This window comes from Pristiophorus japonicus, chromosome 3 (assembly GCF_044704955.1).
Source record: "Pristiophorus japonicus isolate sPriJap1 chromosome 3, sPriJap1.hap1, whole genome shotgun sequence".
In the NCBI taxonomy this organism is placed as follows: Eukaryota; Metazoa; Chordata; class Chondrichthyes; family Pristiophoridae; genus Pristiophorus; species Pristiophorus japonicus.
The window spans coordinates 305,085,689-305,102,368 of NC_091979.1; the positions used below are offsets into that span (position 1 = coordinate 305,085,689).

The following is a 16,680-nucleotide window of genomic DNA, read 5'->3' on the forward strand; positions in this document are numbered from 1 at the left end:
TTTACCCAGAAAATTCCCATTATTCAGATCGCCAGTGCGCCATGTAATTTGGCCAATTTTAAAACGTCATCTCACAGGCGGTGCCGTAACATTTCGCCAAGACTCCCAAGTTAATGAATTAATTGCAGCCACTGGTGTAGATAAATATGGATGGTAACTGAGTCATTACCATATATTATTGCCTCATTCATTCAGCAAAGCACTAAGAAATTCGGGCCTGACCTGGTGGATTCTCTCAAAGTGCAGGAAATTAAAATGTTGAGTTAGAAAATGATAGGCAGATCACCAAGAGTCATTCCTGCAATCTGAAGAGGTTATTCTAATTTCATTTAAACTTATCACAGCAAATACAAAATGTGTTGCATCCGAGTTTAACCCAATGCACTCACCATACTACATTAGGATGTTGTAGTTCCTTTAAAAGGGAAATCTCTCTAATTGCAGTGCTAGGAACACCTTCCTCTTCACTCTCCAATCGGATTTTCTTCATGGCTACTATCTGCTGAGTAGTTTTATGACGCCCTTTATAAACAACCCCATAGGTACCTGAAAAAAAAATACATCAACATTTCTTAAACTTTAAATTCAGCACGACAACTTTATTGGCGAAATTAGAACACAAGCTCCAGTAATGTTCTAGTGGAGCTGTTAATCCAGTCTTCTTACTGGTTTACAAAGATAAACACTGGGGGATCAAATGTAATATATCCAAGTTTGCTGATGATGAGCTGGATGGAAGTGTAGATTGAGGAGGATGCAGGAGACTTCATGGGGAGAAAGATAGGCTAAATGAGTAGACAGGAACATGGCAGGTGGAGTATGGTGTGGGTTATCCACTTTGGTAGGCAAAATAGAACAAGGTATTTTATTTTTAAAAACGGTGAGAGATTGGGAAATGCTGGTGTTCAGGGGGACCTGGGTGTCCTTGTACATGAATTGCTGAGAATTGGCATGCAGGTACAGCAATCAATTGGGAGAGCAGTGGTATGTTGGCCTTTGTTGCAAGTATGGGAGTGGGCTGTCTTACTGCAATTATATAGCACCCTGGTGGGACCGCACCTGCAGTGTTGTGTGCAGTTTTGGTCTTCTTGCCCAAGGAGGGATGTGGTTGCCGTAGAGGGAATGTAGCGAAGGGGGAGTTGTCCTATGAGGAGAGATTGAGTAGACTAGGACTATATTCTCTAGAGTTTAGAAGAATGAGAGGTGATCTCATTGAAGCATACAAAATTCTTAACAGTGCTAGACAGGTAGATGCACGAGATTTTCCTTGGCTGGGGAGTCACAGTCTCAGAACAAGGGGTCGGCCATTTAGGATTCAGGAGGAAAGATTTCTTTACTCAGAGGGTGGTGAATGTTTGGAATTCTCTACCCCAGAGGGCTGTGGATGCGCAATCTTTGAGTATATTTAAGACGGAGATCAATAGATTTTTGGATATTAAGGGCATCAAGTGATATGGAGATAGTGCAGGAAAGTGGAATTGGGGTAGAAGATCGGATCTACTGAATGGTGGAGCAGGCGCAAGGGACCAAATGGCCTACTCCTGCTCCTAATTCTTATGTTCTCTTCTCTACTCCAACTGTCTTCTTAAGGATTCTTCCCTACCTCATCCACCTTTACCTCCAACAAGTGTGAGGGAGCTCATGGACCTTTGTCACTAAGATTGAGGCCATCCGTTGAGCAGCCTCTACCTCTTCCCTCCCTTCCCCGAGCCCACCAGGCCAAACTTCCCAAAGTTCCCCCGGCCCCGAACTCGCATCTTTGTCTAGTTTTCCTCCCATCTCCCTTCACGCCCTCTCCGAGCTCATCTGGTCCATGAGATACACCTCCCGCTCCCTCGACCCGATTCCCACCAAACGACTGACCACCTGTCCCTGCCTCTGTACCGGTTACATCTCTAACTTCTTCCAGTTCTGACAAAAGGTCATCGATCTGAAACATTAACTGTCTCTCTCCACAGATGTTGCCCGACCTGCTGAGAATTTCCAGAATTTTCTGTTTATTGATGACCACACAACTTCTCTTCCTGGCCCCAATGTTAGCTGATATGGTTAACGGTTCCCTCTCCTTAGGTACTGTCCCCCTCCCCACAAGATCGGCAATCAAACCTCTCCTCGAAAAACTCACCCTTGCCCCCGTCCTTCAAACTACCACCTCACCTCCAACTTTCATTTCCTCTCAAGTCCTTGAACATGTTGTCACCTCCCAAATCCATGCCCATCTTTCCTGGAACTCCATGTTTGAATCCCTCCAATCAGGTTTCCATCCCAACCACAATACTGAAACAGCCCTCATCAACATCACAAATGACATTCTATGTGACTGTGGTAAACAATCCCTCATCCTTCTCAATCTGTCTGCAGCCTTTGACAAGGTTGATCACCCCATCCTCCAATACCTCTGTCGTCCAGCTGGATGGGACCGCACTCATCTAGTTCCATTCCTATTTAGTCGTAGCCAGAGAATGAATTGTAATGGCTTATCTTCCCACTCTTACCTCTGGAGTCCCCAAGGATCTATCCTTGGCCCTCTCCTATTACTCACCTACAGGTTGCCGCTCATCCAAAAATACGTCAGGTTTCACATGTACACTGATGACACCTAGCTGCATCTCACCAACCTGTCTCCACCCTTCCACTGTCCCTAATTTGTCACACTGTTTGTCTGACATCCAGTACTGGATAAGCAGAAATTTCCATCAACTAAATATTGGGACAATAAAGGCAGTCTTCTGGACCCGCCATAAACTCTGTTCCCTAGCCACCGATTCTATCCCTCTCCCTAGTCACTGAGGCATATCCAGACTATTTGCAATTTGAATCAAAGATGGAGCTTCTGACCACATATCTGCTCAACCACCAAGATTGGCTACTTCCAACTCTAACATCGCCCGACTCCGTCCTTGCCTCAGCATCTGCTGCTGCAACCCTCATCTGCTTCTGAAACCCTCAACCGCTTCTGAAACCCTCAACCATGCCATTGTTACCTCAACTTAACTATTCCAACACACTCCTGGCTTGCTTCCCATCTTCCACCCACCATAAACTTAATTTTATCCAAAACTCTGCTGCCTGCATCCTCACTCACACCATGTCCTGTTCACCCTTCACTCCCGTTCTCGCTGACCGACATTTACTCCCGGTCCTGCAACACATCAATTAAAAAATGATCATCCTTGTTTTCAAATTCCTCCACAGCCTCACTCCTTCCAATCTCTAACCTCCTCCAGCCCCACAACCCTCCGAGATCTCAGCACTCCTCCAATTCTGGCCTCTTACGCAACTGATTTTAATTAACATTTGTGCCACACAAGTGCCAGGCAATGACGATCTCCAACACGTGAATGTCTAATCACCACTCCATGACATTCAACGGCATTACCATCGCTGAATCCCCCACCGTCAACATCCTGGGGGTCACCATTGACCAGAAATTTAACTGGACCAGCCACATAAATATTGTGGCAACAAAGCAAGTCAGAGGCTGGGTATTCTGCGGCGAGTGTCACCTCCTCGCCAAAGCCTTCCCACCATCTTCACGGCAAGTGTGATGGCATACTCTCCACTTGCCTGGATGAGTACAGCTCCAGCAACACTCAAGAAGCTCAACACCATCCAGGAAAGTCGGAGGAGCTAGCGGGAGCAGGAGGATCGAAGCCTATAAAAGGCCAGCGGCAGATCGGGAGGAGCAGCAGCCGGAGAAGCCAGCGGGAGCGGGAAAAATCGAGGCCTATAAAAGGCCAGCGACAGATCGGGAGGAACAGCAGTCGGAGGAGCCAGCTGGTGCAGGGACAAAAGAGTTAAAATCAAAATCGAAGTGTGACGTCACAGCCAAGCGAGTAAGTGATCGGCGAGTATTTTTTCTTTTTCTTTTCTTATCAGTAGAAAACGTTTGGCATTGTTGCCAAATTAAGTTAATCTAAGAGTTAAGTCATGGCAGGAGAGCCCAGAGCTGCGTCATGCTCCTCCTGTGCTATTTGGGAAGTCAGTGTCCCTGGCTACTATTTGTGCAGGAAGTGCGTCCAGCTGCAGCTCCTGTCAGACCGCATTGCGACACTGGAGCTGCGCATGGATTCACTCTGGAGCATCCGCGATGCTGAGGATGTCATGGATAGCACGTTTAGTGAGTTGGTCACACAGCAGGTCAAGGTTACTCAGGCAGAAAGGGAATGGGTGACCATCAGAAAGAGCAGGAAAAGGAAGGTAGTGCAGGGGTTCCCTGCGGTCATCTCCTTCCAAAACAGATATGCTGTTTTGGATACTGTTGAGGGAGGTGGCTCATCAGGCGAAGGCAGCAGCAGCCAAGTTCATGGCATCAGCAGTGACTCTGCTGCACAGGAGGGCAGGAAAGAGTGGGAGAGCTATAGTGATAGGGGATTCTATTGTAAGGGGAATAGATAGGCGTTTCTGCGGCCACAAACAAGACTCCAGGATGGTATGTTGCCTCCCTGGTGCAAGGGCAAGGATGTCTCGGAGCGGCTGCAGGGCATTCTGGAGGGGGAGGGTAAACATCCAGCTGCCGTAGTTCATATAGGTATCCATGATATAGATAAAAAACGGGTTGAAGTTCTACAAGCTGAATTTAGGGAGCTAAGAGTTAAATTAAAAAGTAGGACCTCAAAAGATAATAATCTCAGGATTGCTACCAGTGTCACGAGGTAGTCAGAGTAGGAATAGCATGATAGTTCAGATGAACACGTGGCCTAAAGAAAGGTGCAAGGGGCAGGGATTCAAATTCCTGGGACATTGGAACCAGTTCTGGGGGAGGTGGAACCAGTACAAAGCGGATGGTCTGCACCTGGGCAGGGCCGGAACCGACGTCCGAAGCGGAGTGTTTGCTAGTGCTGTTGGGGAAGGTTTAAACTAATATGGCAGGGGGATGGGAATCTATGCAGGGAGGCAGAGGGAAGTAAAAAGGGGCAGAAGCAAAATGTAGGAAGGAGAAAAGCAAGAGTGGAAGGCAGAGAAATCAAGGGCAAAAATCAAAAAGGGCCACATTACAACATAATTCTAAAAGGACAAAGAGTGTAAAAAAAAACACAAGCCTGAAGGCTCAGTCTCAATGCGACGAGCATTCGTAATAAGGTGGATGAATTAACTGCATAGATAGCCGTTAACGGATATGATGTAATTGGGATTACAGAGACATGGCTCCAGGGTAACCAAGGCTGGGAACTCAGGGGTATTCAATATTCAGGAAAGATAGACAGAAAGGAAAAAGAGGTGGGGTAATATTACTGGTTAAAGAGGAGATTAGCAGAATAGTAAGGAGGAACATTAGCTTGGATGATGTGGAATCTATATGGGTAGAGCTGTGAAACAGCAAAGGGCAGAAAACATTAGTGGAAGTTGTGTAGTGAGGTTGGGGATGGCAATTAGAGATGCGTGCAAAAAAGCTAACAGCAGTTATCATGGATGACTTTAATCTACATATAGATCGGGCTAGCTGGTAGCAATAACTGTGGAGGAGGATTTCCTGGAGTGTATAGGGGATGGTTTTCTAGACCAATTTGTCGAGGAATCAACTAGAGAGCAGGCCATCCTAGACTGGGTCTTGTGTAACATAGAAAATAGGTGCAGGAGTAGGCCATTCGGCCCTTCGAGCCTGCACCACCATTCAATATCATGCCTGATCATTCACCTCAATATCCCTTTCCTGCTTTTTCTCCATATCCCTTGATCCCTTTAGCAGTGAGGGCCACATTTAACTCCCTCTTGAATATATCCAACGAACTGGCATCAACAACTCTCCGGTAGGGAATTTCACAGATTAATAACTGAGTGAAGAAGTTTCTCCTCATCTCAGTCCTAAATGGCTTTCCCCTTATCCTAAGACAGTGTCCCCTGGTTCCGGACTTCCCCAACATCGGGAACATTCTTCCTGCATCTAACCTGTGCAGTCCCGTCAGGATTTTATGTTTCTATGAGATCCCCTCTCATCCTTCTAAACTCCAGTGAATAAAGGCCCAGTCGATCCAGTCTCTCCTCATATGTCAGTCCAGCCATCCCGGGAATCAGTCTGGTGAACCTTCGCTGCACTCCCTCAATAGGAAGAACATCCTTCCTCAGATTAGGAGACCAAAACTGAACACAATATTCCAGGCGAGGCCTCACCAAGGCCCTGTACAACTGCAATAAGACCTCCCTGCTCCTATACTCAAAACCTCTAGCTATGAAGGCCAACATACCATTTGCCTTCTTCACCGCCTGCTGTACCTGCATGCCAACTTTCAATGACTGATGTACCAGGTCTTGTTGCACCTCCCCTTTTCCTAATCTGCCGCCATTCAGATAATATTCTGCCTTCGTGTTTTTGCCCCTAAAGTGGGTAACCTCACATTTATCCACATTATACTGCATCTGCCATGCATTCGCCCACTCACCTAACCTGTCCAAGTCACCCTGCAGTCTCTTAGCGTCCTCCTCACAGCTCATACCACCACCCAGTTTAGTGCCATCTGCAAACTTGGAGATATTACACTCAATTCCTTCATCTAAATCATTAATGTATATTGTAAATAGCTGGGGTCCCAGCGCTGAGCCCTGCGGCACCCCACTAGTCACTGCCTGCCATTCTGAAAAGGACCCGTTTTTCCCGACTCTTTGCTTCCTGTCTGCCAACCAGTTCTCTATCCATGTCAGTACATTACCACCAATACAATGTGCTTTAATTTTGCACACCAATCTCTTGTGCAAGACCTTGTCAAAAGCCTTTTGAACGTCCAAATCCACCACATCCACTGGTTCTCCCTTGTCCACTCTACTCGTTACATCCTCAAAAAGTTCCAGAAGATTTGTCAAGCATGATTTCCCTTTCATAAATCCATGTTGACTTGGACCGATCCTGTCACTGTTTTTTCATCTTTAATAATTGATTCCAACATTTTCCCCACTACTGATGTCAGGCTAACCGGTCTATAATTACATTTTCTCTCTCCCTCCTTTTTAAAAAGTGGTGTTACATTAGCTACCCTCCAGTCCATAGGAACTGATCCAACAGTCTTATCGACTCGAAAATGATCACCAATGCATCCACTATTTCTAGGGCCACTTCCTTAAGTACTCTGGGATGCAGACCATCAGGTCCCGGGGATTTATCGGCCTTCAATCCCATCAATTTCCCACCCAATAAGGATATCGTTCAGTTCCTCCTTCGCACTAGACCCTCGGTCCTCTAGTACTTCTGGAACGTTATTTGTGTCTTCCTTTGAGAAGACAGAACCTAAGTGTTTGTTCAACTGGTCTGCCATTTCTTTGTTCCTAATTATAAATTCACCTGAATCTGACTGCAAGGGACCTACATTTGTCTTCACTAATCTTTTTCTCTTCACATATCTATCGAAGCTTTTGCAGTCAGTTTTTATGTTCCCGGCAAGCATCCTCTCGTGCTCTATTTTCCCCCTCCTAATTAAACCCTTTGTCCTCCTCTGCTGAATTCTAAATTTCTCCCAGTCCTCAGGTTTGCTGCTTTTTCTAGCCAATTTATATGCCTTTTCCTTCGATTTAACACTATCCTTTATTTCTCTTGTTCATCACGGTTGAGCCATCTTCCAGTTTTATTTTTACGCCAGACAGGGATGTACAATTGTTGAAGTTCATCCTTGAGATATTTAAATGTCTGCCTATCCACTGTCAACCCTTTAAGTGTCATTTGCCAGTCTATTCTTGCTAATTCACATCTCATACCATCGAAGTTACCTTTCCTTAAGTTCAGGACCCTATAATAAGGAATTCTACCATATTATGGTCACTCTTCCACAAGGGGCTTCGCGCAACAAGACTGCTAATTAGTCCTTTCTCATCACACATCACCCAGTCTAGGATGGCCAGCCCTCTAGTTGGTTCCTCGACATACTGGTCCAGAAAACCATCCCTAATACACTCCAGGAAATCCTCCTCCAACGTATTGCTACCAGTTTAGTTGGCCCAATCTATATAACGAGAGGGGATTAATTAGCAACCTGATCGTGCGAGGCCCCCTGGGGAAGAGTGACCATAATATCTCAAGGTGGAAGTGACACAGTTAATTCAGAGGCTAGGGTCCTGAACTTAAAGAAAGGTAACTTCGATGGCATGAGAGGCGAATTGGCTAGGATACACTGGCGAATGATACTTAAAGGGTTGATGGTGGATAGGCAATGGCAGACATTTAAAGCTCGCATGGATGAACTACAATTGTACATGCCTGTCTGGCATAAAAATAAAACAGGGAAGGTGGCTCAACCGTGGCTAACAAGGGAAATTAGGGATAGTGTTAAATCCAAGGAAGAGGCATATAAATTGGCCAGAAAAAACAGCAAGCTCGAGGACTGGGAGAAATTTAGAATTCAGCAGAGGAGACCAAGGGTTAAATTAGGAGGGTGAAAATAGATTGAGAGAGTAAGCTTGCAGGGAAGATAAAAACTGACTGCAAAAGCTTCTATAGATATGTGAAGGTATGTAAAAAGAAAAAGATTAGCTGAAGTGAATGTGAGTTCCTTACAGGCCGAGACAGGAGAAATTATAATGGGGGAATAAGGAAATGGCAGAGAAATTAAACAAATACTTTGTTTCTGTCTTCACTGAAGACGCAGAAAACCTCCCAGAAATAGTGGAGAACCAAGGGTCAAGCGAGATTGAGAAAGAGAAGTTAGTATTAGTAAAAAAAATAGTACTGGGGTAATTAATGGAACTGAAAGCCGATAAATCCCCTGCACATGATGGCCTCCATCCTACGGTTTTGAAAGAGGCAGCTATAGATAGTGGATACATTGGTTATCATCCTCCAAAATTCCATAGCTTCTAGAAAGTTTCCTGCTGATTGGAAGGTAGCAAATGCAATCCTGCTATTTAACAAAGGAGGAAGAGAGAAAACAGGGAACTACAGACCAGTTAGTCTGACATCAGCAGTAGGGAAAATGCTAGAATCTATTATTAAGAATGTGGCAACAGGGCATTTAGAAAAGTCAACAGTGATTTATGAAAGGGTAATCATGTTTGACGAATCTGTCAGAGTGTTGTGCGGTTGTAACTGACAGAACAGATCAGGGGAACCAGTGGATCGGCTGCATTTGGATTTTCAGAAGGCATTCAATAAGGTGCCCCACAAGAGGTTATTATACAAAATTAGGGCTCATGGTATTGGGGGTAACATACTACATGCAGATGATACTAAAATCGGCTGTGTGGTTGATAATGAAGAAGAAAGCTGCGGACTGCAGGAAGATATCAATCAACTGGTCAGGTGGGCAGAACAGTGGCAAATGGAATTGAATACAGAGAAGTGTGAGGTAATGCATTTTGGGAGGGCTAACAAGGAAAGGGAGTACACATTAAATGGTAAGACACTGAGAAGTGTAGAGGAACAAAGGGACCTTGGAGTGCATGTCCACAGATCCCTGAAAGTACCAGGCCAGGGAGATAAGGTGGTTAAAAAGGCATACGGAAAGCATGCCTTTATTAGCCGAGGCATAGAATACAACTGTATAAGACACTGGTTGGGCCACAGCTGGAGTACTGCGTGCAGTTCTGGTCACAATACAGGAAGGAAGTGATTGCACTGGAGAGGGTACAAAGGAGATTTACAAAGATGTTGCCGGGAGTGGAGAATCCAAGCTACGAGGACAGATTAGATAGGCTGGATTTGTTTTCATTGGAACAGAGGAGGTTGAGGGGAGACCACATCGGGGTGTATAAAATTAGAAGGGGCCGAGATATAGTGGATAGACAGCGCATATTTCCCTTAGCAGAGGGGTCAACAACCAGGGGGGGCATAAAGTTAACAATGTAACAATTTGTACTGCACTTTTCTTCGACAGACAGCCGCCCGTCAAACACCGCCCCCCACTGCCCTTTTTTGACTGACAGGCGACAAGCCCTGCCCCATGAAGCTTGGCCCACTCCCCGCCGAATTATTCGATGCATGTGGTGCCGAGCAATAGGACCTGAGGCTCCGAATCTTCCTCTCTCGGCCTGTGCGAGGGGAGGGAGCGGGACGGTCCGTCCGGGGGAGGGGAGGGGGCGGGCCGTGCTGACCGGGGGGCAGGGGAGGGGGCAGGCCGTGCTGACCGGGGGGCAGGGGAGGGGGCAGGCCGGGCCGACCGGGGGCAGGGAGGGGAGGGAGCGGGCCGACCAGGGGCAGGGAGGGGAGGGGGCGGGCCGGGCCGACCGGGGGCAGGGAGGGGAGGGAGCGGGCCGACCAGGGGCAGGGAGGGGAGGGGGCGGGCCGGGCGCAGGGAGGGGGGCGGTACAGCCCGACCGGGGGCAGGAAGGGGAGGGGAGGGGGCGGGACCGGGCCGAAAGGGGGCAGGGAGGGGAGGGGAGGGCTGACCGGGGGCAGGGAGGGGACGGGGCGGGCAGCGCAGGGAGGGGAGGGAAACCGGGGGGTGGGCCGGGCCAACCGGGGGCAGGGAGGGGAGGGTGCGGGCCGCGCAGGGAGGGGAGGGGAGGGGGCGGGGAGGGGCAGGTGGGAGGGGAGGGGAGGGGGCGGGCAGGGAGGGGAGGGGAGGGGAGGGGAGGGGGCGGGCAGGGAGGGGAGGGGAGGGGGCGGGCAGGGAGGGGAGGGGAGGGGGCGGGCAGGGAGGGGAGGGGAGGGGGCGGGCAGGGAGGGGACGGGAGGGGAGGGGGCGGGCAGGGAGGGGACGGGAGGGGAGGGGGCGGGCAGGGAGGGGACGGGAGGGGAGGGGGCGGGCAGGGAGGGGACGGGAGGGGAGGGGGCGGGCGGGGAGGGGAGGGGAGGGGGCGGGCGGGGAGGGGAGGGGAGGGGGCGGGCGGGGAGGGGAGGGGAGGGGGCGGGCGGGGAGGGGAGGGGAGGGGGCGGGCGGGGAGGGGAGGGGAGGGGGCGGGCGGGGAGGGGAGGGGAGGGGGCGGGCGGGGAGGGGAGGGGAGGGGGCGGGCGGGGAGGGGAGGGGAGGGGGCGGGCGGGGAGGGGAGGGGAGGGGGCGGGCGGGGAGGGGAGGGGAGGGGGCGGGCGGGGAGGGGAGGGGAGGGGGCGGGCGGGGAGGGGAGGGGAGGGGGCGGCAGGGAGGGGAGGGGAGGGGGCGGCAGGGAGGGGAGGGGAGGGGGAGGCAGGGAGGGGAGGGGAGGGGGAGGCAGGGAGGGGAGGGGAGGGAAGGGGCGGCAGGGAGGGGAGGGGAGGGGGCGGCAGGGAGGGGAGGGGAGGGGGCGGCAGGGAGGGGAGGGGAGGGGGCGGCAGGGAGGGGAGGGGAGGGGGCGGCAGGGAGGGGAGGGGAGGGGGCGGCAGGGAGGGGAGGGGAGGGGGCGGCAGGGAGGGGAGGGGAGGGGGCGGCAGGGAGGGGAGGGGAGGGGGCGGCAGGGAGGGGAGGGGAGGGGGCGGCAGGGAGGGGAGGGGAGGGGGCGGCAGGGAGGGGAGGGGAGGGGGCGGCAGGGAGGGGAGGGGAGGGGGCGGCAGGGAGGGGAGGGGAGGGGGCGGCAGGGAGGGGAGGGGAGGGGGCGGCAGGGAGGGGAGGGGAGGGGGCGGCAGGGAGGGGAGGGGAGGGGGCGGCAGGGAGGGGAGGGGAGGGGGCGGCAGGGAGGGGAGGGGAGGGGGCGGCAGGGAGGGGAGGGGAGGGGGCGGCAGGGAGGGGAGGGGAGGGGGCGGCAGGGAGGGGAGGGGAGGGGGCGGCAGGGAGGGGAGGGGAGGGGGCGGCAGGGAGGGGAGGGGAGGGGGCGGCAGGGAGGGGAGGGGAGGGGGCGGCAGGGAGGGGAGGGGAGGGGGCGGCAGGGAGGGGAGGGGAGGGGGCGGCAGGGAGGGGAGGGGAGGGGGCGGCAGGGAGGGGAGGGGAGGGGGCGGCAGGGAGGGGAGGGGAGGGGGCGGCAGGGAGGGGAGGGGAGGGGGCGGCAGGGAGGGGAGGGGAGGGGGCGGCAGGGAGGGGAGGGGAGGGGGCGGCAGGGAGGGGAGGGGAGGGGGCGGCAGGGAGGGGAGGGGAGGGGGCGGCAGGGAGGGGAGGGGAGGGGGCGGCAGGGAGGGGAGGGGAGGGGGCGGCAGGGAGGGGAGGGGAGGGGGCGGCAGGGAGGGGAGGGGAGGGGAGGGGGCGGCAGGGAGGGGAGGGGAGGGGAGGGGGCGGCAGGGAGGGGAGGGGAGGGGAGGGGGCGGCAGGGAGGGGAGGGGAGGGGAGGGGGCGGCAGGGAGGGGAGGGGAGGGGGCGGCAGGGAGGGGAGGGGAGGGGGCGGCAGGGAGGGGAGGGGAGGGGGCGGCAGGGAGGGGAGGGGAGGGGGCGGCAGGGAGGGGAGGGGAGGGGGCGGCAGGGAGGGGAGGGGAGGGGGCGGCAGGGAGGGGAGGGGAGGGGGCGGCAGGGAGGGGAGGGGAGGGGGCGGCAGGGAGGGGAGGGGAGGGGGCGGCAGGGAGGGGAGGGGAGGGGGCGGCAGGGAGGGGAGGGGAGGGGGCGGCAGGGAGGGGAGGGGAGGGGGCGGCAGGGAGGGGAGGGGAGGGGGCGGCAGGGAGGGGAGGGGAGGGGGCGGCAGGGAGGGGCGAGGCCGACCGGGGGTGGGCCGGGCCGACCGGGGGCAGGGAGGGGAGGGGAGGGAGCGGGCCAGGACGACCGGGGGCAAGAAGGGGAGGGGAAGGTGCGGGCCGCCCAGGGAGGGGAGGGGAGTGGGCCGCGCAGGGAGGGGAGGGGAGCGGAGTGGGCCGCGCAGGGAGGGGAGGGGAGGGGTGTGGGCCGCGCAGGGAGGGGAGGGGAGGGGAGGGGAGTGGGCCGCGCAGGGAGGGGAGGGGAGGGGAGGGGAGGGGAGGGGAGTGGGCCGCGCAGGGAGGGGAGGGGAGTGCGCCGCGCAGGGAGGGGAGGGGAGGGGAGTGGGCCGCGCAGGGAGGGGAGGGGAGGGGAGTGTGCCGCGCAGGGAGGGGAGGGGAGGGGAGTGGGCCGCGCGGGGAGGGGAGGGGGCCGCGCGGGGAGGGGAGGGGAGGGGAGTGGGCCGCGCAGGGAGGGGAGGGGGCCGCGCAGGGAGGGGAGGGGAGGGGAGTGGGCCGCGCAGGGAGGGGAGTGGAGGGGAGTGGGCCGCGCAGGGAGGGGAGGGGAGGGGAGTGGGCCGCGCAGGGAGGGAAGGGGAGGGGAGTGGGCCGCGCGGGGAGGGGAGGGGGCCGCGCGGGGAGGGGAGGGGAGTGGGCCGCGCAGGGAGGGGAGGGGAGGGGAGTGGGCCGCGCAGGGAGGGGAGGGGAGGGGAGTGGGCCGCGCAGGGAGGGGAGGGGAGGGGAGTGGGCCGCGCAGGGAGGGGAGGGGAAGGGAGGGGAGTGGGCCGCGCAGGGAGGGGAGGGGAGGGGAGTGGGCCGCGCAGGGAGGGGAGGGGAGCGGAGTGGGCCGCGCAGGGAGGGGAGGGGAGGGGTGTGGGCCGCGCAGGGAGGGGAGGGGGCGGGCAGGGAGGCGAGGGGGCGGGCAGGGAGGCGAGGGGGCGGGCAGGGAGGCGAGGGGGCGGGCAGGGAGGCGAGGGGGCGGGCAGGGAGGCGAGGGGGCGGGCAGGGAGGCGAGGGGAGGGGAGTGGGCCACGCAGGCAGGGGAGTGGGCCGCGCAGGGAGGGGAGGGGAGTGGGCCGCGCAGGGAAGGGAGGGGAGGGGGCCGCGCAGGGAAGGGAGGGGAGGGGAGTGGGCCGCGCAGGGAGGGGAGGGGAGGGGAGGGGAGTGGGCCGCGCAGGGAGGGGAGGGGAGGGGAGTGGGCCGCGCGGGGAGGGGAGGGGAGGGGGCCGCGCGGGGAGGGGAGGGGAGGGGGCCGCGCGGGGAGGGGAGGGGAGGGGGCCGCGCGGGGAGGGGAGGGGAGTGGGCCGCGCAGGGAGGGGAGGGGGCCGCGCAGGGAGGGGAGGGGAGTGGGCCGCGCAGGGAGGGGAGGGGAGTGGGCCGCGCAGGGAGGGGAGGGGAGGGGAGTGGGCCGCGCAGGGAGGGGAGGGGAGGGGAGTGGGCCGCGCAGGGAGGGGAGGGGAGGGGAGTGGGCCGCGCAGGGAGGGGAGGGGAGGGGAGTGGGCCGCGCAGGGAGGGGAGGGGAGGGGAGTGGGCCGCGCAGGGAGGGGAGGGGAGGGGAGTGGGCCGCGCAGGGAGGGGAGGGGAGGGGAGTGGGCCGCGCAGGGAGGGGAGGGGAGGGGAGTGGGCCGCGCAGGGAGGGGAGGGGAGGGGAGTGGGCCGCGCAGGGAGGGGAGGGGAGGGGAGTGGGCCGCGCAGGGAGGGGAGGGGAGGGGAGTGGGCCGCGCAGGGAGGGGAGGGGAGGGGAGTGGGCCGCGCAGGGAGGGGAGGGGAGGGGAGTGGGCCGCGCAGGGAGGGGAGGGGAGGGGAGTGGGCCGCGCAGGGAGGGGAGGGGAGGGGAGTGGGCCGCGCAGGGAGGGGAGGGGAGGGGAGTGGGCCGCGCAGGGAGGGGAGGGGAGGGGAGTGGGCCGCGCAGGGAGGGGAGGGGAGGGGAGTGGGCCGCGCAGGGAGGGGAGGGGAGGGGAGTGGGCCGCGCAGGGAGGGGAGGGGAGGGGAGTGGGCCGCGCAGGGAGGGGAGGGGAGGGGAGTGGGCCGCGCAGGGAGGGGAGGGGAGGGGAGTGGGCCGCGCAGGGAGGGGAGGGGAGGGGAGTGGGCCGCGCAGGGAGGGGAGGGGAGGGGAGTGGGCCGCGCAGGGAGGGGAGGGGAGGGGAGTGGGCCGCGCAGGGAGGGGAGGGGAGGGGAGTGGGCCGCGCAGGGAGGGGAGGGGAGGGGAGTGGGCCGCGCAGGGAGGGGAGGGGAGGGGAGTGGGCCGCGCAGGGAGGGGAGGGGAGGGGAGTGGGCCGCGCAGGGAGGGGAGGGGAGGGGAGTGGGCCGCGCAGGGAGGGGAGGGGAGGGGAGTGGGCCGCGCAGGGAGGGGAGGGGAGGGGAGTGGGCCGCGCAGGGAGGGGAGGGGAGGGGAGTGGGCCGCGCAGGGAGGGGAGGGGAGGGGAGTGGGCCGCGCAGGGAGGGGAGGGGAGGGGAGTGGGCCGCGCAGGGAGGGGAGGGGAGGGGAGTGGGCCGCGCAGGGAGGGGAGGGGAGGGGAGTGGGCCGCGCAGGGAGGGGAGGGGAGGGGAGTGGGCCGCGCAGGGAGGGGAGGGGAGGGGAGTGGGCCGCGCAGGGAGGGGAGGGGAGGGGGCCGCGCAGGGAGGGGAGGGGAGGGGGCCGCGCAGGGAGGGGAGGGGAGGGGGCCGCGCAGGGAGGGGAGGGGAGGGGGCCGCGCAGGGAGGGGAGGGGAGGGGGCCGCGCAGGGAGGGGAGGGGAGGGGGCCGCGCAGGGAGGGGAGGGGAGGGGGCCGCGCAGGGAGGGGAGGGGAGGGGGCCGCGCAGGGAGGGGAGGGGAGGGGGCCGCGCAGGGAGGGGAGGGGAGGGGGCCGCGCAGGGAGGGGAGGGGAGGGGGCCGCGCAGGGAGGGGAGGGGAGGGGGCCGCGCAGGGAGGGGAGGGGAGGGGGCCGCGCAGGGAGGGGAGGGGAGGGGGCCGCGCAGGGAGGGGAGGGGAGGGGAGTGGGCCGTGCAGGCAGGGGAGGGGAGGGGAGTGGGCCGCGCAGGCAGGGGAGGGGAGGGGAGTGGGCCGCGCAGGGAGGGGAGTGGGCCGCGCAGGGAGGGGAGGGGAGGGGAGGGGAGGGGGCCGCGCAGGGAAGGGAGGGGAGGGGGCCGCGCAGGGAGGGGAGGGGAGGGGGCCGCGCAGGGAGGGGAGGGGAGGGGGCAGGGAGGGGAGGGGGCGGGAGGGGAGGGGAGGGGGCGGGCAGGGAGGGGAGGGGAGGGGGCGGGCAGGAGGGGAGGGGGCGGGGCAGAGGAGGGGAGGGGAGGGGGGCAGGGAGGGGAGGGGCGGGAGGGGAGGGGAGGGGGGCGGCAGGGAGGGGAGGGGTAGGGGGGCGGGAAGGGAAGGGGAGGGGGGGGGGCGGCAGGGAGGGGAGGGGAGGGGGCGGCAGGGAGGGGGGGAGGGGCGGCAGGAGGGGAGGGGAGGGGGCGGCAGGGAGGGGCGAGGCCGACCGGGGGTGGGCCGGGCCGACCGGGGGCAGGGAGGGGAGGGGAGGGGGCGGGCCAGGACGACCGGGGGCAAGAAGGGGAGGGGAGGGTGCGGGCCGCGCAGGGAGGGGAGGGGAGTGGGGCCGCGCAGGGAGGGGAGGGGAGCGGAGTGGGCCGCGCAGGGAGGGGAGGGGAGGGGTGTGGGCCGCGCAGGGAGGGGAGGGGGCGGGCAGGGAGGCGAGGGGGCGGGCAGGGATGCGAGGGGGCGGGCAGGGAGGCGAGGGGGCGGGCAGGGAGGCGAGGGGGCGGGCAGGGAGGCGAGGGGGCGGGCAGGGAGGCGAGGGGGCGGGCAGGGAGGCGAGGGGGCGGGCAGGGAGGCGAGGGGGCGGGCAGGGAGGCGAGGGGGCGGGCAGGGAGGGGAGGGGAGGGGAGTGGGCCGCGCAGGCAGGGGAGTGGGCCGCGCAGGGAGGGGAGGGGAGTGGGCCGCGCAGGGAAGGGAGGGGAGGGGGCCGCGCAGGGAAGGGAGGGGAGGGGAGGGAAGGGAGGGGAGGGGGCCGCGCAGGGAAGGGAGGGGAGGGGAGTGGGCCGCGCAGGGAGGGGAGGGGAGGGGAGTGGGCCGCGCAGGGAGGGGAGGGGAGGGGAGGGGAGTGGGCCGCGCAGGGAGGGGAGGGGAGGGGAGTGGGCCGCGCAGGGAGGGGAGGGGAGGGGCCGCGCGGGGAGGGGAGGGGAGTGGGCCGCGCAGGGAGAGGAGGGGGGCCGCGCGGGAGGGGAGGGGAGTGGGCCGCGCAGGGAGGGGAGGGGGCCGCGCAGGGAGG

At 60.5% G+C, this 16,680-nt stretch overlaps 1 protein-coding gene across 4 annotated transcripts in view; it reads right to left on the reverse strand.

Annotated features, from left to right (window-relative positions):
• Positions 1 to 16,680, reverse strand: part of cdk1 (cyclin dependent kinase 1) — a 133,202-nt gene that overhangs the window by 13,931 nt on the left and 102,591 nt on the right. For all 4 annotated transcript variants that reach the window (XM_070876864.1, XM_070876861.1, XM_070876862.1 and 1 more), the window contains one exon: positions 390 to 546. In XM_070876864.1, coding sequence (XP_070732965.1) covers positions 390 to 546 — 157 coding nt within the window. The remainder of the gene's footprint in view (positions 1 to 389; positions 547 to 16,680) is intronic.